A 27322-nucleotide genomic window follows, 5' to 3' on the forward strand; every position below is an offset into this window, starting at 1 on the left:
CAGTTTGTACATCCTCCATATGACCGTGGTGCTCCAGTTCCTCCCTGCCCCAAGCCAAAGACCTACTGGCTTGTAGTTCAGTTTGTCATTGTAAAAAAATTGTCCCATGATTAGGTTAGGGTTAAATCACAAGAGTTCTGGGTGGCGTGCCTCAAAGGGCTGCAAAGGCCTTTACTGCACAATAACTCAATACATAAATAAATCATGTGTAATCTTCAAAGAGCCAGGAACAATGTAGGAAAAGAAGTTCCTAATTTGCATTCGTATTTATCTGGACAAACAGTAAACATCAGATCAATAACGATGCATCAGATTTCAAAAATGATTAAGTTGAGGACAGAGAATGCATAGGAAATATATATCTGTTTGATATGGCCATTTATGTCCTTCAGAAGTTACTTGTCTACTATTAGCCAAGGCCCATTCTGCATGCACGTGGACATAATTGTTTCATTATCTGGGGATATAAGTATAGTACTGAATGTATGAAGCCCTGGCTCTGAACTTTAAGATAGAGAGAAAGCTACGAGTTTCTCATGACTTACTATGGTAAGAACTTTAAACTATTTTTCATGCAGATGCAAATACACAGACTGGTACGGATATTAGCCATCCCAGTTTATAAATTAATTCATTTCATCTCATTGTATTAATAATATTAATTTGCTTCATTAGAGCCCAGTTTTTTTTAATATTATGCTTTCAAAATATAAAGCATTTCAATCAAGCAGTTGATAAAAATTACATATTTTAGAGGTTACTATTTAAAACAGACAATATCAATCATTAAAATATGTACTCATTGAGAATCTAAAACAGTTGAAAACAATTTATATAGTGGTTCCTTTTGGAATATTTGTTTAAAAATAGATCCATTAAGCATGCAAAGGAGAGTTATTCATTTGGTTTACAATTCATGAAAAGCATTTCTGGTTATTCGGCTATTATTTTTCAAATCTTCCAATTTGAATTGAATTCAGTTCCGGGAGAATTGAGATTACAATTAGTGAAGACACCAGGACTAATCACTTACAAGACTTAGGCCACAAGCTCAGTTGTTTCAGGGAAGTTCAAGAGGTCTTTCAGTCCTCCATTCTGTCTGAGCATTGAAGTAGGCCTATGCTTTTTATAGCTATTTCAGTGCTAACAAAGGGAAGTGCTCTTACTTCATCAGCTGTGGGCCAAGATATTTTCACTTTCATTTCTCTTTTGGTTGAATATTTTTATAGTCAGATTTGTCTAATTTCTTTCATTCATGGTTTTGCTGACTTACAATTCCGCAAAAAGCAAAAGCACAAACTGTTCCAAATTCGAAAGCCACTTTTTATAGTTAGCTTTTCGCTATTGTTTACAATTAAAATGATGCCATGTAGGTATACAAGCTTTGGTTACTAACTATGTCCTAGACAGCAGCACAAAACATGTTTTAGGAAATGAATAGTATGGAACAGGAAATAAGTGAAACCTTCTTCACTCCAAACTTTGCAGAAACGGGCACTTCATTGGAGACGTGAATAGCTGATCACTTAATACAGTAGATTCCGGTTAATTGGGACACATCGGGACCAATTCATTTTGGCCCAATTAAGCAGCTGCCCCAAATAGTCGACGTTTCATGGAAATAGCTAAAATAACAGAAAAAAGACAAACTGAGTACAAATTATGTATTTAAATTAAATGAAGAGAACACTACCAATAGTACTACAGTACCTTAAAACTGTGAATGAGTTCCTAACAGTTATCAACAGAGGAATTCATCCAGTGTATGCAATGAACAAAATCAGTGAAGACACCTAGTGCAAATAATGGATAACCTTCATGCATTGATATTGATGATTGCATCCTCCAACTGTAACATTTTCATTTTGAACATTCAAGATGATTGTCAATTCCTTCAAATTCTTTGTAGGTCCTAACTTGTTGAAGTAGTGAAATAGTTTAGTTTATAGTCCTGGCCGTTTCTGGCACCTCCAAGCCTGAATGCTTGAAACTGCCATGAGCAAAACAGTTCTGAATTGTCTTACTGCTTCTTTTTTGTCAACAACCAGTAAAAAAAAACTTTTTTTGAACACAAGTACAGCAACTGACACTATTTTTAAAATGTTCACTCTAAACATGGTGTAGTGTCTAACAACTACACAAGTGCAAGTGACTGTTTGGCAAGTCCTCTGCCCCAATTAATCCAGCCTAGTGCCCCAAATAAACAAAGGGAATCCCAGCAATTCTCTTGAGTTGTTTTTGCTCTTTAAAAGCTGTCCCAAATAAGCGGCTGTCCTGATTAACAGATGGCCTGATTAACCAGAATACACTGTATATTTGTATGGAACATAAAATCAAAATTTGGCCTAATTTCAGGTTTTACTTTTCAGACACACACTACTACTCAAACACCACCAAATCTAAGTCCAAAGTCAACACAAACAAGCCCTATTTGAAACTATACCTATCAATCTAACTTTATACTTGAGTGACCACCTGAAAAGGGTAAATATATTATTTGTCTAATTACTCCTTCTGGTAGCCATCAGCTGTTTTCAGCTTGAAGTAATTACTGAATTTGTAGCTTGATAAATGAGGCAAGGCCTTCACTAACACTTGTTGAGTCAGAAACCTGAAATAAATAAAATCTGAAAAAAAATCACTTAATAAATAACATCAGGTTTGCGATATTTTAAATACAAATTAGGTGAAGTAGAATTTGTAAATAAATGCAACACACATGCTGATTAGAGCTACAGTATTGCACAAAATGTATAGAAGTGATCCAAAAACTGCAGGTTTACTCATAAAAATGGGAGATTCTGTAGGTGCTGGAAATGCAGAGCAACACACACAAAATGTTGGAGGAACTCAGCAGATCAGACAGCATCTATGGAAATGAATGAACAATCAACGTTTCGAGCTGAGACTCTTCTACAGTACTGGAAAGGAAGGGACCATGGTAGAAAAGGAAGAAGGAGGGGGACCAAGAGAAGGTGATTTGCAGGTGAGGAAATGAGGTAAGAGGCCAGAATGGGGGATAGAAGAAGAGGGAAGGGGAGGGAAAAAATTACCAGGAGGATAAATTGATGTTCATGCCATCAGAATGGAAGCTACGAAGACAAAATATGAGGTGTTACTCCTCCACCCTGAGTGTGGCCTCATCGTGGCAAAAGAGGAGGTCATGGACCAACATTTTAGGATAGGAAAAAAATGGTTGGCCTCTGTGAAATTCCACTTTTGACAATGGAGTGGAGATGCTTGACAAAGCTGTCCCCCAATTTACACCGGGTCTCTTCACCAGATACAATAGATGATCCCAACAGATCCACAGGTGAAGTGCTGCCTCACCTACAAGGATTGTTAGAGGTAAGGGAGAAACTGAATGGACAGGTGTAGCATTTATGTCGCCTGTAGGGATATGTACAAGGTGGGAGATTAGTAGGAAGCAATGAATGGACAAGGAATCGTGGGGAGTTTGGGGAGGGGTAAAGATGTGTTTGGTTGTAGGATCCCGTTGAGGATGACGGGAGTTGCGGAGATTGATGTGCTGGATGCAAAGGCTCATGGTAGGTGAGGAACAGAGCAACTCTATCGCTGTTAAGTCAGTGGGAAAATGGGGTGAGCATGGATGTCTGGGAAATGGAAGTTTATTCATATGGCAACAGGAATCTATCTGTTTGGCTGCTCTGATGCATTATCTTATATTCTGCTACTTCAAAACATTTTATCTCCATCAACTACTCTGCAAAATATGGTCAGGCAAAGTAACAGATTCTCTTCCAACATGTAAAGCCTGCAATTTTTAGTGTCACTATTAACATCTTTGCCTTCCTTTGTGAATGAGATTTTGCTGCAATTAAGGAATGAACAACATGTTGTAACAGTGACTCTCAATAAACACTTCCAATGACAGATGGCAAAATTCAAGGCTGTGCTGTGTGTTTCTGAAGCCCTTTAACAAATGTTCTATGCATCTAAGACCCTTTATAGGTGGCTATAAAACACAATGCAATGCACCGATAGAAGCTTTAGGAGTAAGCATCAGATGAGTGTACTGTATACTCACGCAAGTCTTACATCTGTCCTGAGGAAACCACTTTATGCATTGCTTTATAGTGTGGAACAACTCACAATCCACAAGAAACTTGGAATCCACTGTGAAGGGAGAATCACTCCAACAACCACTTGACTCATGTAGTTCTCCATGCTGGATTCAGCTGCTCATTACGACCACAGAATACAAAGCCTTGTATTTGGACATTTCAACAGGTTTACTCATTACACAATCACTGTTCTGTGCAATTATAAAACCCACAATGGATATTAGTATTATCATTTAGAACATATACTTCTCCATTTTGAGTAACTGTTAGTATGAAAAAAAACTATCTAGATAACATTGGAGTACAATGAAATGAATGTGCTTTTTATTCCTCTATTGTTCTGCCATGTTAGAACATCAGTGCCACACAAAGGTCAGGCAACTCGGCCACCCTTGCTAATCAACAAGATTACTATCAACATCAAGAAACATAATTGAGTTATGAGGCAACAAAGAACAGGTATGTTTCATCTTCCAACTCCTCAAAGTCCTTCCACTATCTACAGGGAACACGCAAGGAGAGAAATACAATCCTTTCCACTTATCTGGATGAATACAGTGCATCAATACTCAAGAAGCTTGTCAATAATAAAATCAAGATCCTACCATTTGCTTGCTCTACTATTGAATGTCATCATAGTTAATTTTTACAATTTTCCAACATCAATTTCACGTTTCTTGCTATCTTTGATAATTATAAATTTATCAGCCTGTGATTTAAATATAGCCCCTTGGGTAGAAAATTCCAAAGTTTCATCACTTTCTAGTGAAGAAATTTGTTTGTATCTCTGACCTGGACTGGCATGCCCTTATTTTCTGGTAGTGGCTCCTGGTTTCACTAATCCAAGCCAAAGGAGACCTCAATTCCAAATCTACTCTGTCAAGCCTTCCAAAATTCAGTTAGCATCTGTGGATAGAAATGGAGAGTTGACATTTTGGGTTAACACCCTTCATCTGGACTGAAAGATAGAGGAGAGATAGTCAGTATAAAAAGGCAAAGGGAAGGGGTGATGCAAGAGCTCGCTCCTCCCTTCCATTCATCTTTTTATAATTTCTGGTCTGCTTAACCTCTTCTTATAAATATGTCATTCCACAAATCAAAGATCAACACTATCCAGGACCAAATAACCCTCCTGCTTGAGGCTCCATCTATTACCCATCTGTGCCAGTCCTGCATTTATCGCCATGAAAACCCATCCTTTCTAACATACCCATCAAATGGCACTTCCCTCTGATTCTCCAGCCATCAGCTGACCTACCAGCCTATTTTTTGGTCGTAGACAGGAACTGACACAGCTGGAGAAATCTGGGAGAACATATGAACTCCACAAAGACAGCATCCTAAGTCAAGATCAAACCTGAGCCATTGGAACTATGAGGCATTGTGGCACTATGACAATGGGTACATCTGCAAAATCCATTTTAGTTTGTCCTCAAAACCCATGGGCTTTTCAAAACTTGTGAAGTTTTTCAAAGTATCCTTGAGGAGAAACTATATTTTGTACATGCACAGCACAGGGCAAGTAGAAGAAGAGTGAAATAGGAACAGAGTTTCCTGCATGGTCATTAACCAGATGTATTCAGGAGCCAGTGAGGATGTTGCATTTTGTCAAGGAAGATTTGAGCACATCCTTGAATCATTTTCTCCATCTACCTGCTTATCTCCTCCCATGACAGAGTTCTGAATGGAATACCTATTTAGGGACTCTGGCACTGGACATGCAAATAGCCTTGCCTGCTCAATGTGGATAACTGAAAGGACTCAGTGCTAGAAGAGGACACTAACATGGTTCAATTAATCCTTCCAGTGAATTTGCAGGATTTGCAGAAGATGACTCTAGTGGTATTTATACAATGCTTTGATAATAATTAAGTATACCAACTAAATCCAGTCCATTAAGCATCAATATTTGTCCTGGATGTGCTTTTGCCTTAGTTGCATTAACAAAAGCTAAACTCTAATTATTCATTTTAAAGATTAGTAAAGTTCAGTAAGTTTACCGAATGCAAATCAATATTACATACAAAACCACAAGAAACATAAGATATAGCAGCATAATTCGACCATTCGGCCCATCAAGTCTGCTTCACCATTCCATCATGGCTGATTTATTATTCTCCTCAACCCCATTCAGTTCCCTTCTGCCCGTTACTTTTGACACCCTTACTAATCTAGAACCTATCAAGCTCTACTTTAAATGCACCTAATGACTTGGCCTTCACAGCTGTCTATGGCAATAAATTCCACATATTTACCACCCTCTGGCTAAAGAAATTCCTTGTAATCTCTGTTCCAAAGCAATGGGCTTGTATTTTGTAACACAAGAGATTTTGCAGATGTTGAAAATCCAGAGCCACACACATAAATATATATTAAAAGATTTAACCTCAATTATGGATGCAATCACAAATAACTTTACTTATATAAAAGTTAAATAATAGAACTAGCATATACAACTTAAAACCTAGTTTTTGCACTGAAGAAAAATATTTCAGGTATTGGTATAACAACTCACTTGAATTTCAAGTCAGCAAACATGGCACATGTAGAACAATTGATATATCAGAAATTCAAACATTCCAGTTAAAAATTAAACTTGAGAGAAATCATATTTTTTCAGTTTCTTGACAAGGCTGTTCAGCAACAAGTAATTGTGGGAAAGGAAGAAGTTACTCTGACTTTCACTCACAGGCACATTCTTTACTTTGGAAGCCTTATAGATATGCACTTCTGACTGAGCCTCTTTCCAGTGATTTAGCATGGAATCGTCATTGGCCTCTTATTCAATGGTTCAATGAATGTAAGTATAAAATCTCACCAATCGGCCGATTACTGGCACAGGCAAAGAAAGAAACTACTCCTGAGCATGTAACAAAATGTCAAAGAGAGAAGAAAACTCTCTTTTCCGTAGCTCAGTATTATTTTTTTATATGTGAATACAGTGCAATGAAGTACTTCAAGATAGTTTACGAACTGAGGGTACAATGCATTATTTGTTCTGCAATTATTTCTGGAGGCATCTGAAAGAAATTTTGGAGAATGCTTGACACTTTAGCAGTTTGAATGATGATTAAATATTTCAACAAAATGCTCTTAAACCTCTCTTTCACTGACTGGAATAACTGTTACCATCCTGTGCAATGTTCATACCCTCTCTCAGTGATCACAATAAAGATGAACATTCAAGTTTGGGTCCAAAAATATTTTGGAATCCAAAAAATCTTGAGTGCCAAAATATTTCAGGGTTAAGAGTGCATCGATAATTATTGTAGCAAGCCCACTTTCAAATAGATGGAAACAAATTTTAGCGCTGCTCAATGGACCTATGTCATTTTTCTCGTTGCTGTTTGAGGCCATCGGACAAGTCTGTGTGGTATTTTAACCTCTGAAACAATGACAATTATGCCATGCCGCAGAATCAGAATGTGGTTATTGGCCAGAAAAGTTCAATGCTAAAGGAGCAATGAACCTGAGTGCACCTAGCCAAGAAAACCAATGAGTGCAGATTAGTTACAGGAAAGAAAGAGCTTGTGCTAGGATGTACTAGTACACAACACAAAGGAACTACAGAGAGCCTTTCTTTTTTTAGCTGAACAACTTTGTGGCCAGTGTGTGAACAATAGGGAAGACAGTAGCAGCTTTTGTGTCAGTGGGGTCACTGCACTTCATTTGGCCAGGGCACAGTGACATCACTCATGTCAGCATGCTGAGGTGGAGGTCTTTCATGTCAATTCTTTCTCTCCTTCCCTGAACTTTCAATTAACACAAAACTAAGACTCAACAGTCATATTATCTTCTGTGTTAAATACATAGAAAAATGTAAAAATATGGAAGGGCTTGATAAATGACACCATTGGAAAGGGAGGAAAGAAAGGAAGAAAGATAAATAAAAATCAGTTTAAATATTCTAAACACAAGAAATTCTGCAGATGCTGGAAATCCAAAGCAACACACAGAAAATACTGAATAAACTCAGCAGGTCAGGCTGCATCTGTGGAAATGAATAAACAAACAGTTGGTAGCTCAGGCCAAGACCCTTCTTCTAGACAGAGAATGAAGGGGGACTCGGCCTGAAACGTCGACTCTTTATTCATTTCCTAAATGCAGCTGAGTTCCTCCAGCATTTTACATGTGGTTTAAATATTTTATTTACTTTTCAGTTGGTAGACCTTCCAAACAAACTTCATTTATATTAACTATTAACCCTTCCATTTCAGAATTTGTTATGGTATTCATTTTAGTAGTTTTTTTTTAATCATGTGTTTTACAGGAATTATTTTTTTTCCCTCAGTATTTATATTTAAGGCCATAACCCATAGGAGTATAATTAGGCCATTCAACTCATCAAATCTTCATATCCATTAATCATCATTACCCAAAGGAGCAGAATTAGGCCATTCAACTCATTGAGCTTGCTCCACCACTTGATCATGGCTGATTAATTCTCCCTCTTCACCCCATTCCCCTGCCTTCTCCCTGTAACCTTTGACGTCCTTACTAATCCAAAACCAATCAACCTCTGCTTTAAACATACCCAATGGCCTGCCCTTCACAGCCATCTAAGGCACCACAGATTCACTACCCTCTTACTGAAAAAAGTAATTCCTCCTTATCTCTGTTCTTAAAGGGTATCCTCCTATTCTGAAGCTCCTCTCTCTGGTCTTATTCTCTCCCACTACAGGAAAAGATCCACTCCAAATCCACGCTATATAGGCCTTTCAATATTTGGCAGGTTTCAATGAAATCCCCTCTCAGCAAGTAGAGGCACAGAGCCAGCAAATGCTTCTCATACATTAACCTTTTCATTCCCAGGATTTAGCTGTGGGACAACATGCAACCAATCTGATGTGAATATTTGGCCTAAGCTAAATTTGATTCTTCCATTTCACAGGGATCATGGCCAGCTGTATTTGTCCTAAAAATGTTAAAAGGGATCTTCTGGAGATCCCCTTGTTGAGAATGAGTTGAAATAACATTCAGTTCTTTGATCTCTTGGCTATAAACTGAAGCTTTGCTTTTAAACATTGCCTTTGTTAAAATTCCAGAAATTAAAAAAAAGGCAATGATGACTGTGTCCTTGCTCCAGACAAAGGCACAAAGCTCGGTAAGCAACGAAAAATGAGGTGAGTTGCTGGGTAATCAATCAAATTCAATCAATGTATTTACCTATGTAATTATTATACAGATCTGTTGAAGGTTATCTATTTAAAAATATAGACCAGCTAATGATTCATCTCATAAAGCTTGCTTAATGCTGCCGAAAATAAGACATGTACACGCACTTAATGTTTTTACTTTCTAAGTTGCCCAATCGTTCTGTTAAATGAAGCCTCATAACTTCCCTTAAAGTTCTTAAAAGAATTAAATTTTTATTGATTTGAAATCCTAAATCACACAATCGAGAAGTAATTCCAACACTGAATCTACCAGAAAGTGGAGTCATCTCTTTCTAACACTGCAGGGTGGAACATAATGGAGAGGAGACCCAGGAAGTCACCCTGAGGTCACAGTTGCAGCATTTAAAAGGAACTACTCTTTGAGCAGAAGCTGCAGGAAGTGCAGGAACACTATAAAGAGGATCTGGAAATGTCTCCAGAATGGTTTAATATTGCAAATTTCTAGTGTTTCCAAAGGGAAAACAGAAGGTAACAGAATGGTTGGAACAGCACACCCTGATGCCTTCTCCATCATCTGGGGGGATTTTAACCAGCCCAACTTGAGAATATCACTAAACAATTATCATCAACAAATCACTTGTAGTACCAGAGAGAACAACACACTGAATCACTGTTACACTAAGATCAAGAGTTGCCACGCTATTCTGCAGCCACTCTTTGGAGAGTCTGATCACCTGGCTGTACTTCTACTCCCTGAGAATAGGCAGAGACTGAAGACTAGTAGTGAGGACCAAGGTATGAACAAGGGAACCACAGGAACTCTTACAGGACTGCTTTGAATCAGAGGATTTGACTGTATTCAAGGATTCATCTTCGAATCTGGATGAGTATGCTGCAGTTGTTACCAACTTCATTAAAACCTGTGTGGATGAGTGTGTGCCTACGAAAACTTGCTGTACATTCCCAAACCAAATGCTGTGGATAAAGCAAGAGGTTCGTCATCTGCTGAGGGCTAAACTTGTAGCACTTATGTCCGGTGACTCAGGCCTGTACAAAAAAAAGGTATGACTTATAGAGAGCTATTTCAAGAGCCAAGGAACAATTCTGAGTGAGGCTGGAGGTGGCATCTGATGCATGTCAACTCTGGTAGGACTTGCAGGACATTACTTCTTATAAAGCAAAACCCAATAGCATGAATGGCAGCGATGCTTCACTACCAGACAAGCTCAATGCGTTCTATGCCCACTTTGAAAGGGAGAAGATAACTACGGCTGTGAAGGTTCCTGCTGCACCTGGTGATCCTGTGATCTCTGTCTTGGAGGCCAATATCGAGCTGTCTTTCAGCAGTGTGAACCCTCGTAAGGTGACTAGACCCAACTGAGTATCTGGTAAGGCTCTGAAAACCTGTGCCAATCAACTGGTGGGTGTATTCAAGGATATTTTCAACCTTTCATTGCTATGGTCAGAAGTTCTCACCTGCTTCAAAAGGACAATTATACGAGTGGCTAAGAAGAGTATTGTGAGCTTCCTTCAAGACTATCGTCCAGTAGCACTCACATCTATGATGATGAAATGCTTTGAGAAGTTGTTCAAGGCCAGAATCAACTCCTACATCAGCAAGGACCTGGACCCACTGCAGTTTGCCTATCACCACAATTGGTCTATGGCAGATGCAATCTCAATGGCTCTTCACGCAGCCTTATATCTCCTGGTCAATACAAACACCTATGTCAGGATGCTGTTCATTGACTATAGCTCAGCATTTAACACCTTCATTCCTACAGTCTAATCGATAAGCAACAGAACTTGGGACTCTGTACCTCCCTCTGCAGTTGGATCCTTGACTTCCTAAACAGAAGACCACAATCTGTACAGATTGGTATTAATAACTCCTCCTTGCTGACAATCAACACTAGTGTACCTCAGGAATATTTGCTGATGATACAACTAATGTTGGTAGAATCTCAGATGGAGACGAGAGGGCGTAAGATAAAGATAGTTGAGTGGTGTCGTAGCGATAACCTTGCACAGAATGTCAGTAAGACCAAAGAGCTGATTGTGGACTTCAGAAAGAACAGGACAAAGAATCACAAACCAATCCTCATAGAAGTATCACAAGTAAAGAGATTGAGCAATTTCAAGTTAGAGCGTAAGACATAAGAGCAGAATTAAGCCATTTGGCCCATCGACTCTGCTCCATCATTCAATCATAGCTGATCCTTTTTTCCCCTCCTCAGACCCACTCCCCAGCCTTCACCCAGTAACTGTTGATGCCATGTCCAATCAGGAACACCCAATGACTTGGCTTCCACAGCTGCCTGTGGTAATAAATTCCACAAATTCACCACTCTCTGGCTAAAGAAATTTCTCCACATCGCTGTTTTAAATACACACTATTCTATCCTGAGGCTGTGCCCTCGCATCCTAGATACCCCCACCATGGGAAACATCCTTTTCACGTCTACTCTATCTAGGTCTTTCAACATTAGAAAGTTTTCAATGAGATCCTTCTAAATTCCAGCAAGTACAGACATGATCAAACATCCCTTGTATGACAACACTTCCATTTCCAGAATCATCCTTGTGAACCTCCTCTGAACTCTCTCCAATGCCAGCACATCTTTTCTTAAATGAGGAGCCTAAAACTGTTCACAATACCCAAGGCAAGACCTCACCGGTGCCTTACAAAGCCTCAGCATCACATCCCTGCTCTTGTACTCTAGACATCTTGAAATGAGTGCTAACGCTGCATTTGCCTTCTTCACCACTGAATCTCCCTGCAAGTTAACCTTTATGGTATTCTGCACAAGAACTCACAAATCCGTATGCATCTCAGATTTTTGGATTTTCTCCCTATTTAGAAAATAACATGGACATTTATTTCTACTACCAAAGTGCATAGCCATGCATCTTCCAACATTGTATTTCATTTGTCACTTTCTTGCCCATTCTCCTAATCTAAGTCCTTCTGCAGCCTACCCATTTCCTCAAGACTACTTGCCCCTAAATAAATGTTTGAATCATCTGAAAACTTGGCAACAAAGCCATCTATTCCATCATCTAAATCATTGATATACAGCATTATAAAAAAGGTCCCAACATCAACTCCTGAAGCACACCACTAGTCACTGCCAGCCAACCAGAAAAGGATCTTTTTATTCCCACTCGCTGCCTCCAACCAATCAACCAATGCCCTACCCATACCAGTGACTTTCCTGTAATACCACGGGCTCTCAACTTGCTAAGCAACCTTATGTGTGGCACTTTGTCAAAGGCCTTCTGAAAGTCCAAATATTCAACATCTACTGTATCCCCTTTATCTATCCTACATGTAATCTCTTCAAAGAATTCCAAAGGTTCGACAGGCAGGATCTTCCCCGAAGAAAACTATGCTGACTTTGTCCTATCTTGTCCTGTGTCACCAAGTACTCCATCACCTCATCCTTAACAATTGAATCTAACATCATCCCAACCACTGAGGTCAGGCTAACTGGTCTATAATTTCCTTTCTGCTGCCTTCCTCCTTTCTTAAAAAGTGGAGTAACGTTTGTAATTTTCCAGTCCTCTGGCACCATGCCAGAGTCCAATGATTTTTGTAAGATAATTTCTTATGCCACCACAATCCCTAACACTACCTCTTTCAGAACCCCAGAGTGCTGTTCATCAGGTCTGGGTGACTTATGAACCTTTAGGTCTTTCAGCTTTTTGAACACCTTCTCTCTTGTAACAGTAACTGCACCCACTTCTCTCCCTTCACACACTACAACATCTGGCATATTGCTAGTGTCTTCCAAAGAGAAGACTGATGCAAAATACTCATTTAGTTCAGCAGCCATCTCCTTGTCCCCGTTATTATTTCTCCTTCATTTTCTAGTGGACCTATATTCACTCTCATTTCTCTTTTATTTTTACCAGACTTGAAAAAATCTTTTATTATCCACTTTGATATTATTTGCTAGCTTGCTTTCATATTTCATTTTTTTTCCTTCTAATGATTTTTTTAGTTGTTCTCTGTAGGTTTTATAAAAACTTCCCAATCCTCTGTCTTCTCACCACTAATTTTTGTTTTGTTGCATGCCCTCTCTTTTGCTCCTACAATAGCTTTGAATTCCCTTGTCAGCCACGGTTTGTACTATTTTATAAATCTTGAGTATTTCTTTATTTTTGGAATACACATGTCCTGCACCTTCCTCATTTTTCCCAGAAACGCACACCGTTGCTGCTCTGCTGACATCCCTGCCAGCAGCTGCTTCCAATTTACTTTGGCCAAACTCCTCTCTCAACCACTGTAATTTCCCTTACACCACTGAAATACCACATCAGACTTTACTTTCTCCCTATCAAATTTCAAGTTGAATACAATCATATTGCGATCACTGGTTCCCAAAGGTTCTTTTACCTTAAGCTCCCTAATCAGCTCCGGTTCCTTGCGTAACACCCAATCCAGTATAGCTGATTCCCTAGTAGACTCAATGACAAACTGCTCTAAAATGCCATCTCAGAGGCATTCAACAAACTTATTCTCTTAGATCCATTACCAACCAGATTTTCCCAATTAGCCTGCATGTTGAAATCTCCCATGAGTATCATAACATTGCCCTTTTGACTCGCCTTCTCTAGTTCCTGTTGTAATCTGTAGTCCACCTCCCAACCACTATTGGGGAGGCCTATATATAACTGCCATCAGGATCCATTTACCTTTGCAGTTTCTTAACTCAACCCACAAGGATTCAACATCTTTCGATCCCATGTCACATTTTTCTACAGATTTGATGCCATTCTTTACCAGCAGAGCCACACCACCTCTCTACCTACCTTCCTGTCCCTCTGGTACAAATTGTAACCTTGAACATTCAGCTTCCAACTGCAACCATCTTTCAGCCACAATTCAGTGATGGCCGCAACATCATACCCGACAATCTGTAATAGTACAACAAGATCATCCACCTTAATTTTTTAAGCTGTGTATTGAGATATAGCACAATGAGTTCGGTATTTGCTACCCATTTTGATTCTACATCCTAATGCACTGATACTCACCCTGCTGGCTGTAATTATGTCCTATCATCTGCCTGCCCTTCCTGACAGTCTGACTGCACACTAACTTTGCTTTTTTACCATCTGCCCTATTCTGAGTCCCTTCACTCTGTTTCCCACCCCGCTGCCAAATTAATTCCTGGGTGTCAAGATGTCTGAGCATGTAATCTGGTCCCAACATATTAATGTAGCTATAAGGAGCACAAGACAGTAGCTATATTTCATTAAGAGCTTGAGGAAATTTGGTTTAACCATATAACAATTACAGCACGGAAACAGGCCATCTTGGCCCTTCTAGTCCATGCCGAACGCTTACTCTCACCTAGTCCCACCAACCTACACTCAGCCCATAACCCTCCATTCCTTACCTGTCCATATACCTATCCAATTTTACTTTAAATGACAATATCGAACCTGCCTCTACCACTTCTACTGGAAGCTCATTCCACACAGCTACCACTCTCTGAGTAAAGAAACTCCCCCTCGTGTTACCCCTAAACTTTTGCCTCCTAAATCTCAACTCATGTCCTCTTGTTTGAATCTCCCCTACTCTCAATGGAAAAAGCCTATCCACGTCAACTCTATCTATCCACCTCATAATTTTAAATACCTCTATCAAGTCCCCCCTCAACCTTCTATGCTCCAAAGAATAAAGACCTAACTTGTTCAACCTTTCTCTGTAACTTAGGTGCTGAAACCCAGGTAACATTCTAGTAAATCTCCTCTGTACTCTCTCCATTTTGTTCACATCTTTCCTATAATTTGGTGAACAGAACTGTACACAATACTCCAAATTTGGCCTTACCAATGCCTTGTACAATTTTAATATTACATCCCAACTCCTATACTCAATGCTCTGATTTATAAAGGCCAGCATACCAAAAGCTTTCTTCACCACCCTATCCACATGAGATTCCACCTTCAGGGAACTATGCATCATTATTCCTAGATCACTCTGTTCTACTCTGCTCTGGTTTGTCACCTAAGACACTAGAAGACTTCTACAGATGTACAGTAGAGCATTTTGATAGGCTGCATGACGGTCTAGTATGGTGGGGGAGGGGGCTACTGCATAGGATCGAAAGAAGCTACAGAAAGTTGTAAAATTAGTCAGCTCCATCTTGGGTTCTAGCATCCATAGTATCCAACACATCTTCAAGAAGCAGTGTCTCAAAAAGCAGGCATCCATCATTAAGGATCCCTTCCCCCCAATCACCCAGGGCATGCCCTCTTCTCATTGTTACCGTCAGGTAGGAGATACAGAAGCCTGAAGGCAAACACTCAGCGATTCAGGAACAGCTTCTTCCCCTCTGCTATCCGATTCCTAAATGTACATTGAACCCATGAACCCATGAGCACTACCTCATTGTAATTATTCCTGTTCTTGCACTATATATATATTTACCGTGATTGATTTACTCTTTTTTCCCCTTTATTATCATGTATTGTATTGTACTGCTGCTGCTAAGCTAACAAATTTCATGACATATGCTGGTGATATTAAACATGTTTCTGATCCTGGAAGCAGAGCTCCAACAAAAGCTTGGAGGAACAGAATCCAAACTACAGATTTAAGGAGTATTAACCTGATAAAAAAGAGAAATGCAGCACAGAAGAAATCCATACATCGAGTGTCAACAACACAGAATCTGGAGAAACTCCGTCAAAGTTATATTGATGATAGGCAAGCCCCTACTCGTGAAACCCTCTCCAATTTCAGCAATGATTAATGACCTCAGACTGATGATACTATTTGCCTAACAGTTTAATAGTAAAAACATTATACAGTAAAAACATTATACAGTAACAGACATATGCTTACAAAACCTATGAACTTAGATTAGTAAGAAGCAGTGCTGAATAAATTAATGGAACTGAGTGCCTATGGTCTGATCATATGTATCTCATGAAAATAATACACACTGGTCTTCAAAATTCTGTTAATTATGATTTCCTGTGAATTGGATGATGGCAAGTATAAGTGCTTCCAAGGGGGCTGTATCGGCAAGGTTGCGGCACTGGAGGTTCATGGCAGGAAGAGTTTTTCATCCTTCTACCATCTGCGTGAGATGATGGGCTGTCGGGACTTTGAGACTCTTTACCGTGCCGTGGTCTGCTCTTTATCAGATTACGGTATTGCTTTGCACTGTTGGAACTATATGTTAAATTATGTGATTTTTGTCAGTCTTTTATCAACTATGGTATTGTCTACAACTAAGTGTTAACTATAACTATGTGGTTTTATGTAGGTTTTTGGTTTATTGGGTGGTAGTGCTGGTCTCTTGACTTGGTGTGTCTGAGTAGTCTTGTTTTGTCCGATGGGTTTGGAGTTCCTTTCCGGGGAACGTGTTAAGATGGTAGCGCGATATTGATATGCAGCAGCCTCTCCAGACTCCGGATTGGGGATTACCAAACGATATGTGGTTTTTCTTGTGTGGTCTGTTTTGTTGTGTGCTTTTTTGTGCTATCATTCCGGAGAATGTTGTCTCATTTTTTAACTGCATTGCATTTGTGGTTTCTAAATGACAATAAACTGAATCTGAATCAGAATCTGAATAATCTCAGTTTATTACGAAAAGAAATAGAGAAAGACTGCGGCCAAGTGAAGTGCAGCACGAGAAGAAACAGCAATTTCACTTAGGTCTGTGGTTGAAGATTTATAAAGGCAGCACTTTGAGATCGTTTTCAGAGTTGAACTGCACTTAATCAGTGAACGGGATTCATTATAAAGAGCTACTGAAAATAAGGCAGGGCAAGCAGAGCCCTGTTTGAGTGGGCCAGTGCTGAAGTCTCTCCTTCTTTATTCTTCATTCCTCATTTGTAAGGGCACAGTTAGTGAGAATGGCCCCACTTCTGTGTGAGATGTGGGAATTCCGGGAGACCTTCAGTATCCCGGATAACCGCATCTGTAGCAGGTGCACTGAGCTGTAGCTTCTCAGAGGACATGTCAAAGACTTAGAACTGCAGTTCGATAATCTTCGACTCATACGGGACACTGAGGAAGTGATAGGTAGGAGCTACAGGGAGGTAGTCACACCTAGGTTGCAGGAGGCAGGTAACTAGGTGACTGTCAGGAGAAGGAAGGAAAACTGGCAGCCAGTGCAGAGGATTCCTGTGGCCGCTCCCCTCAATAATAAGTACAGTACAGTACAATAATAAGTACAGGTTTGGATACTGTTGAGGTGGACAACCTAGCTGGGCAAGCTGCAGTGACCAAGTCTCTAGCACTGAGTCTGGTGCTGTGGCTCAGAAAAAGTGAAGAGGACTGCAGTAGTGGTAGGAGATTCAATAGTTAGAGAAATAGAGATGAGATTCTGTGGACGCGATACAGACTCCCGGATAGTACGTTGCCTCCCGTGTGCTGGGGTCAGGGATGCCTTTGATCAGGACTATGGCATTCTAAAGGGGGAAGGGGGAGCAGCCAGAAATCTTGGTAGTATTGGCACCAATGACATACGTAGAAAAGATGTGGAGGATCTGAAAAGAGATTTTAGGGAGCTAGGTAGAAAGCTGACAAGCAGGTCTCCAGGGTGGTAATCGCTGGATTGCTACCCATGCCATGTACCAGTGAGGGTAAGAATAAGATGACTTGGCAGATGAATGCATGGCTGAGGAACTGGTGCAGGGGGGAGGAATTCAGAATTCTAGATCACCTTTAGGGGAAGGTACGATCTGCATAAAAGGGACAGATTACACCTGAACCCGAGAGGAGCAATATCCTTGTGGCAGGTTTGCTAGAGCTATTCCAGGGAGTTTAAACTAATTTGGCAGAGGAGTAAAATGGTGTACACAACGAAATCTGCAGATGCTGGAAATTCAAGCAACACACACAAAATGCTGGTGGAACACAGCAGGCCAGGCAGCATCTATAGGGAGAAGTGCTGTCGATGGTTCGTCCTGACGAAGGGTCTCGGCCCAAACCGTCGACAGCACTTCTCCCTATAGATACTGCCCGGCCTGCTGCGTTCCACCAGCATTTTGTGTGTGTTGAGTAAAATGGTGTGATAGGGCTGAGGATGGGGTAGTTGGTATGGAGAGAGACTACTAGCAAGGAGCAGCTGATGATAGGGCAAAATAGCAGTCGATAGGATGAGATGTATTGTAAAAGAGGGACAAAATCAAAAAGGGTGATGACTACGGGACTGAAAGTGTGATATTTGAATGCACACAGTGTACAGAATATGATAGATGAACTTGTAGCAGAGTTACAGATTCGCATGAATGACGTTGCCAATAATATTCAAGAGGATATCAAAAGTTTCTTCAGATATATGAAGTGTAAAAGACAGGCAAGAATACATATTGGACCACTGGAAATTATGCTGTAGAGGTACTAATTGGGAACAAGGAAATGGCAGACAAACTGAATAAGTATTTTGCATCAGTCTTCACTGTGGAAAACACTAGCAGTATGCTGAAAGTTCGACAGTGTCAGGGGGCAGACACAAGTAAAGGTGCCATTTCTAGGGTGATAGTACTTCGGAAACTGAAAAGTCTGAATGTAGCTAAGGCACCTGGACCAGATGGACTACGCCCCAGGGTTCTGAAAGGAGGTGGCTGAAGAGACTGTGGAGGAATTAGTAATGATCTTTCAAAAATCATTAGATTCTGGCATCATTCCGGTAGGCTGAAAAATCGCAAATGTTACTCCACTCTTCAAGACGAGAAAGGCAGAAGGAAGGAAATTATAGTACAGTTAGTCTGACCTCAGCAGTTGGGAAGATGTTGGAACCTATGGTTAGGGATGGGGATACCGATAGAGCATTGGCTGATTGGCACGAGGCAAAAAATAGAAATAAAGAGAACCTTTTTCTGTTTAGCTGCTGATGACTAGGGATGTTCCACAGGGGTCTGTATTGGGACTAATTCTTTTTGCGTTATATGTCGATGATTTGGAGGACAGATTTGATGGCTTTGCAGCCAATACGAAGATAGGTGGAGGAGCAGGTAGTGTTGAGGAAGCAGAGAGGCTAGAGGGGGACTGATGAGGAAAATGGGCAAAAAAGTGGCAGATGGAATACAGTGTCTGGAAATGTATGGTCATGCACTTTGGAAGAAGAAATAAAAGCTTAGACAATATTCTAAATGCAGATAAAATTTTAAAATCTGAGATGCAAAGGGACTTATTTGGAAATCCTCGTGCATTCATTGCGAGAAGACTATAATATAAAAGCAAGGATGTAATGTTGTAGCTTTATAAGGCACTGGTGAGGCCTCACTTGGAGTACTGTGAGGCATTTTGGGTTCCTTATCTAACAAAAGAAGTGCTGAATTTGGAGAGGGTTAAATGGAGGTTCATGAAAATGATTCCGGGATTGAAAGGCTTAGCCAATGAAGAGCTTTTGATGACTGCAGACCAATGCTCCCTGGCATTCATAAGAGAAGGGGGGAAGGGGGGGAAGTCTCATTGAATCCTATCTAATGTTGAAAGGCCTCGATAGAGTGGATGTGGAGAGGATATTTCGTAAGGTGGCAGAGCCTAAGACCAGAGGACACAGCCTCAGAATTGAAGGATGTCCATTTAGAACACAGATGTGTTTCTTTAGTCAGAGAGTGGGGAATCTGTGGAATTTATGGAGGCCAAGTCATTGGGTATATTTAAGGCAGAGTTTTATAGATGCTTGATTAGTTAGGACATAAAGGGATACAGGGAGAAGGCAGGAGACTGGGGCTGAGAGGGAAATGGATCAGTCATAATGAAATGGTGGAGCAGATTCGATGGACAAAATGGCCTAATTCTACTCTTATATTTTATGGTCTTAAGACTACACAGTTCTGAAGTTTATTATAAAGGATGCAATAATTGGAGGAAAATATCAACGGTATGAGACAGAGACACTGGATTGATAGAAGGGAAACTGCATTTGACAAACATACTGAAGGCTTCTGTAGATCTAAATGGTAGAATAATTAAGGGAGAACTAGAAAGCGTAGTGAATATAAACTTGCAGAAGGCCTTTGATGGAATCCTATATAAGTATGCAAAATTTACATAGGATCTAGAGTAAATATGCTGGGTTGAAAATTGGCAGCAGGCAGAAATATTGGAGGAAGAATAAATAGAGTTCTGTTGTGATGACAAGAAAGGCCTATTGGGTAGCACAAGAATTTGTACTTGGCCTCAGTTATTCACGATGTATATCAATGATTTGAATGAAGAAACATTTCTAAGCTTGCAGACAACACAATACTGGGTGGAATTGTGAATTGTGAGAAGGATACCAAAAGGATACTAAATATTTCCAATGGGATTTAGGAAAATTGAATGACTATACAAATGCAAGATGGATATAGGAAATCAGAAGACATATTAAGTTCTTGAAATAGAAAAATATGAAATATTATTTAAATGGAAAACTGGGAAATAATGATGTACAAAGTGATCCAAATGCCCTTGCATACCAATCACCAAACGTGAACATTCAAATACAAAAAGGAATTAAGGCTAATGAAATAATGACCTTCACTGCAGGAGGTATAAAGAACAACATGAAAGACATCTTATTGTAATAAACATGGCTTTGTTGAAATCACACCAAGAGTCTTAAAAGACATAATATTTTAAAGCTGAATTCTTTGACTATGCATCAGATCATGTGTCCTGTTATCTCTTCATGTGGCTCAGTCTCAAACTTTGCTCAATAGTCATTCCTCTGTGAGGTTCATCCAGTCATTTTATAAAGACAAAGCAAGTTCTACATCAGAGGTTCTGCAGAAATCTGATGATTGACTCAGGCACAGGAATGCAAATACTCGAAGTTCAACAACTGAATTATTTCTGACTTCTATATTTTGGGGATAGCTTGAGAACAATAAACAAGTTTGAAATTTGAAATGGTTCTCAGAAACCATACTTCTCTCTATATCCAGTCTTCACTGAACCATTAAATTCCAGAACTTCTACTGTTGGGATTTCCCAACCTATCTTGATTCTCTCAGTAAGTATTGTTGGAAATGTGATTCTTAAAAGGCTGACCATTTCATCTCTCCCACTGCCCCATCCTTTCCATTGTTTTCCCCTATCCTCCTGGCAGCTTCCCTGCTATGGTTGGCTTAACAACTAAATCAGAATCAGAATCAGGTTTATTATCACTGGCATGTAACGTGAAATTTGGTAACAACAGCAGCAGATCAATGTAATACATTATCTAGCAGACAGAAAAAGTTAATAAATAAAATAAAACATAAAAATAATAAACAAGTAAATCAATTACATATAATGAATAGATTTTTTAAAAATGTGCAAAAACAGAAATATTAAAAAAGTGAGGTGGTGTCCAAAGCTTCAAGGTCCATTTAGGAATTGGATGGCGGAGGGGAAGAAGCTGTTCCTGAATCACTGAGTGTGCGCCTTCAGGCTTCTGTACTTCCTACCTGATGGTAACAGTGAGAAATGGGCATGCCCTGGGTGCTGGAGGTCCTTAATAATGGATGCTGCCTTTCTGAGACACCGCTCCCTAAAGATGTCCTGGGTACTTTGTAGGCTAGTGCCCAAGATGGAGCTTCAGCTTCTTTCAGTCTTGTGCAGTAGCCCCACATGCCAGACAGTGATGCAGCCTGTCAGAATGCTCTCCACGGTACAACTATAGAAGTTTCTGAATGTATTTGTTGACATGCCAAATCTCTTCAAAGTCCTAATAAAGTATAGCCGCTGTCTTGCCTTCTTTATAACTACATCGATATGTTGGCACCAGGTTAGATCTTCAGAGATCTTGACTCTCTTTGCTTCTGATCCCTCTGAGGATTGGACGAAGATATGATGAAGAGCAGATAAACCCCATGTGATTTTCTTTTGATAATATAAAGAGATTGTGAACCAATAAATATCATCAATAAATTTTAAAAAATCATTAAATATTCTGCTTCCTTTTTAAAACATTTCATTGATAGCTTGAGCACCAAAATTTTTTTACAGTTGAATACTACTGGTTTAAAAAAAATTGAGGTAAGGTGTGAGCTCAGCAGTACTCAAGGTCATTGTGGCCATCAATTATTGGAAATCATTCTTCAAGTACTCGGAACTGGTTTTTGCCCAGTGAAATTATGCTGGTATTCATGACCCTTGGATTGTCACAATATGTTAGGAGCTGCCCCAGCTTGTTTGGATTACACTTTTAAACTCTCTCTGTCAATTGCCTAACGAAAGACTAACAACACCCTTCAGGGTTTCCTTTGTTATTAAATTGAGGTCAATGGATCGCTGTGAAATATGACCTCAAGCATAGCATTAAAGCATCTGCAGAGATACACCCTCAACAAATGACTTCTCAACAAGACTTAAAATTGTATGATATTAGGTCAATCATTTCTTAACATAACAAGACTAGAATACTTATACCCAAGTCCATTGACAAGGAAGTGTAATATTTCACACTTTGTTGATACTAAATGCAGCTCTGGGGGAAAAATGTAATGCATTCAATCATGCTTCAATGGAATCTGTAAGAATTGCACATCTATTTCATCTACTGCATAAAAAACACTCTGCTTAATGGAACCATTTCCCAGCTATTCAGGGACCCAGTGATGATATTGAGACTAAGCTGTTTTTTATCATTTATTTTACTTCCTCTTTTAGTAAATTCATTTTCTTAAGTTTCTTCTCCCAACCTATATTCAACCAGACAAATAATGCCCCAATTTTTGCAAAAGTTGCTGTGAACAGCAATTGCTGGGGGTGATGTTAGTTTAACATTCCAAGCAAGGAGAGCACAGGATTGGGTTTCTCAGTTGCTTTACACCCCTCCATTGATTTAAATAGGTTGTAAAGTTGGGCAAGGTGTAAAACTGACCAAAGAAAAATAACATGACAGCTTCCCACCAGGAGGTTAAGTGAAAAAATCAACAGCTCCTCCAATTCCCTTAACAAATATTCTGCACCTTAGGATTCACTAAATAGGAGATTACAGTGTTCCAACATTATTCTACCAGTTTCTAATGCTGGGGTCTGAAAGGTGCAAGTCGTAAATAAAAAAAAAGAGCTGCAGTTATTATTTGATCTAAAAAAAATCCCTCTTATTTAAGTGTGAAAAATATCAATGTTCTTGTTACAAAATGATAAGATTATAAAGAGTGACTCATGTTGGAGCACAGTTGCTGAAAATTCTAAGCTACATTTAGAAATCATTATGTTGAAAGATAGTACAACTGGTATAGCAGACTGGCTGATTAGTAGGAAAATCCGCCCAGATCCAATAGCAATTCTTCTGCTGAATCATAATCAGAAGTTAGAAATATGACAAATGCCATTTTATATAACTTACCTGAAATCAGTTTGGTTCTCAGTGGCAAAACAGCACTAATGTATGCATATTTTTTAACATTTAATTTTCACAGAGCTAAATCTGAACTTTATTTCATTATCAAGTCTCAGGGCTAGAGAGATTATGAATTTCCTCAATTAGGAAAATGTTAGTTTCTGAACAAAACTCACTGGCAGTTCAGTGTGGTATCAATAACATGTAGGCTCAGTGTTTCATTCAAGTCTTTGCTGGCTAGGTAATAGTGATTATGTATAAATAAATGAAAGTGGGCTATACTTTTTGCTGCCTGTACCAGACTAGAGACAATGGAAACTCCAGAAGAAATTGACAACATGATTCAAAATTTACATTTATCATAATCCTGGCTCCACATCCTTAATATTTAACTGCTATTTTTTCTCTTATTTACTCATTAAACCAGAAATGATGAGATTTAAAAATAAATTAAATATTAACAAATTGAAAGCCAGAACTTAAACACAATGGTCCTTCCCCTTGACTAGGTCTAGAGAAATTCTGAAAATATACTGTATTTTGTCTGTGCAAAACCATAAACACATGACTGTCTCAGCAACTGAAAAATCTACCAATGTACAACATACTGAGAATTGTCTGTGATCCCTCCCATCCAGCCAACAATCTCTTTCACCCCCTACCATCAGGGAGGAGGTATCATAGCATTAGAACAAGAACTGTTAGGATGGAAGCAGTTTCTTCCCCCAGGCCGTAAGACTGTTGAACTCCCTGCCACCACACAGGTCTCATCACGTATGAATTGCCAGTGGCATTATACAGTTTACTTTTTCCATATGCACCTAATTATTTGTGGTAATATTTCTTTATGTTATATATGTACTGTGTTGCGCACCATGGTCCAGAGGAATGTTGTCTCGTTTGGCAGTATACATATGTATGGTTGTATGGCAATAAACTTGAATTTGAACTTTTTCATCCATGAATTACAAACTACAAGTATTTATTAAATCAACCATGTGAGCAAGATCAATGCTGATTCTTTTGACAGTCTTCAGTACTGCTTAAGAAGACCGCAATGACTAAAAGTTAAACACTGGCCAATAAGTCTAAACATAAAATTATACTTTCTTATATATTCATTTCTGTTGATTTGAACAGGACAAGTTTTGGAAAGAAATACAGAATATAGAACATAGTCACTACCATTTTAATGACAACAACTAAAGAGAAGGTTTAAGGTGTAGCTCACTAAAACAGAATTCCCTGAGAATTACATTCATCTCTACAGGCCTGCAACAGCACCCAAATCCTAAACCAAATAAATGAGAACAAACCCTTTGAGACCAAAATCTTAAAGACATTCCAAAGCACTTTTCTCCCAAAAAAACTGAACCATATTGCAATATAAGGAAAACAACACCCAATCTGGGCACAGCCCGTAATAAATCACATGGTTTTCCTTGATCTGCACAAGAATATTGTTCCCACTTCAATGTTAAAACATCATTGTTCTTTCTTCAAAACAATCAGATGATAAATCTGACAAAATTGAATAATGGTTAACTTATACATTGACGATTTCCAACACACACATTTTCCCCAAGCCAGATCATTAAATTTCACGTAAATTCTTTGGAGCCATCAAAAGATTCAACATGGTAGCACAGTGGATTTTTATTTTCGGAAGCAGATTCCTCAAAATTATAATTATTTTTAAACACCTTGAAATTGATATTCTGTTATTTTTTTATGACAGATAATTTATCACAATACTGAAAATTCTTTAACATATATCAATGGTAAATCACAATGTAAGCAGAAAACTGGGACAAAGATAGCTATCTTATGAAACTTACCTTGTTCCATCACAGTGAGCAGATTCGACTGTTAAGCACTAGATGTTGAGTTTATTATGAAAAGGATGAACCAGGTTTTATATCATGCCATTAATGTTGGTTTAACAACTTTAATGTGTAAGCAACCAGAGATCCTGGACAAAGGTGGTGAATTGAGAAGCTCAAAGCAAAATAAACACAAATAAATAAGCAAAGTAGACAAAAATAAATAAAGGATTAAGAAGATGCAATAGTGGAGGTTTTGATTTTGAAGCTGAGGGGTGGGAAATGCCTTGAATGTGCTTGATCTGGACACAGCAATGTGCAAAAGTTAACCACAATATTCTTCTCAGCACTATTAATTATGCTGTCAGATTTGTTTTATTGTGGGGTGGGTAGGAAACAGACAAGTGATTTCTTCACTGGACCATTTACACAAAGTAAATACTAACTACTACCACCATATACTTTGGCATACACAGGTATTTTGAAGGATTTACATATATTAATAAAACATTAATGTTCTAAGATCTACTGTAAACCTATTCTAGTCTAAACCCAAAAGCTGGAAATCTGAAATAAAAACAGCAAAATCTGAAAATATTTAGCAAGCCAGGCAGTTAAAATGAAAGAGGTTAATGAAATGAAACAAAATCTCTGTTCTTGTATTTACGGAAGCTGCATGACCTGCTGAGTATTTCCAGTCTTTTCAATTTTAGTTCTAAATGGAAGCTTGGAAGGATCCTTAGTTCACTTCTACACATGTAAAAAAAGTGATTAAAATTAGTAATTGCTAAATATATTTTAATATAAACATTAAAATCCAACGTGTTAATCTATGTCATTCCAAGCTAATCAGAATTCACCTTACAATTTTATTTCCTACTTCTTTACTCTCAGGACTATATTGTAAAGATTTAATTACATCAGAATCACACTTCTGAGGGCACATTTAGCCAGCGTGACAATGCTTTGTTGAAGCCTCTCTAACACATCTGCAATGGCACATTGCACAATGGCACAAAAAGCCCTCTATTTAAATGTCCTGCAGGATAACTGCATTACTTCTTAGTAACAGGGAGAGGAACTCAAATCACCAGCAAACATAAAATACACAAACTTCATGTCGAGATTAATTGAGTATAAACATTGACCAATGGCAATAAATATTGCAAAAGATTTAACTGGCTCATGATACTGAACTTAAAATTTGGTCACTCCAGATTTTTGGCTGTCACAGTTTCTAAAAGTGAGTGAGCACACTAAAAGATCATGAAGTTGGAAGAACTTGGCAAGTCAGTGTGATTTTCAGAATGCAACTACATACCTGACTGCTGTTGTAATGTTAGCATGGAATTGAAAATACAACTGTGAGATTTGTTCCACTCCCACTCCGAGATTGACTTCCAACAATGTTCCACTGAACTTCACAGTAAATCAAAAATACTTCATTCTTCAACTGCAGACATTTGGGTTCAATACCAATGTATTGTGCTGGTTTTGGTTCTGCTGTTACCATCTGCACCCTCTCTAAACGCATCTCTTTTTTTTCCTTTTTTGGATCTTTTACCAACTCTTTAGCCTTGAAAAAGCATATCTTTTGTCAATTCATCACCCTAGCCTTCTCGCACATTTTCACTTTTATTCCTTGTACACTTCCCAGCACACAACACCAGGCACAGTTGAAAGTACGGTCCTGCATCCCCATTCTGCACTACATCAACCCCATACGGTACCAATCCACCCTCATTTGGTTCTCATAGAGGAAGCTCAATTTCTAATTGGCAGCCATCAATCATGCTGAAAACTCTGATTCTCTCTCCACTGATGATGCTTGACCTTGAAATTTTCCAAAATTTAATGTTTTTATTTTCTTCAGATAAATTCAAATAAAAAGTTTCAGGCTTTTTCTGATTGTGAATTATTCTGTATAATATTTAATTTAAATTCAATTCCTTGACTTTTTTCAGCAGGCTTTTTGAACATAAAATGCCTATAATCTTAATGAG

The 27322-nt window shown here is 38.9% G+C and overlaps 1 protein-coding gene across 15 annotated transcripts in view; it reads right to left on the bottom strand.

The window, feature by feature from the left end:
• dnmt3ab (DNA (cytosine-5-)-methyltransferase 3 alpha b) overlaps nucleotides 1–27322 on the bottom strand; it is a 483274-nt gene that overhangs the window by 393807 nt on the left and 62145 nt on the right. For 10 of the 15 annotated variants that reach the window (XR_012100314.1, XM_073057071.1, XM_073057068.1 and 7 more), the window contains one exon: nucleotides 14018–14122. The exons of the other annotated variants lie outside the window; for them this stretch is intronic. Coding sequence is in view for 9 of the 10 variants with exons in the window: in XM_073057071.1 (XP_072913172.1) it covers nucleotides 14018–14122 (105 nt within the window). In the remaining variant the exon portion in view is untranslated. The remainder of the gene's footprint in view (nucleotides 1–14017; nucleotides 14123–27322) is intronic. 15 annotated transcript variants of the gene reach the window in all.

The sequence above is a fragment of the Hemitrygon akajei genome, chromosome 9 (assembly GCF_048418815.1).
Source record: "Hemitrygon akajei chromosome 9, sHemAka1.3, whole genome shotgun sequence".
Taxonomy (NCBI): domain Eukaryota; kingdom Metazoa; phylum Chordata; class Chondrichthyes; order Myliobatiformes; family Dasyatidae; genus Hemitrygon; species Hemitrygon akajei.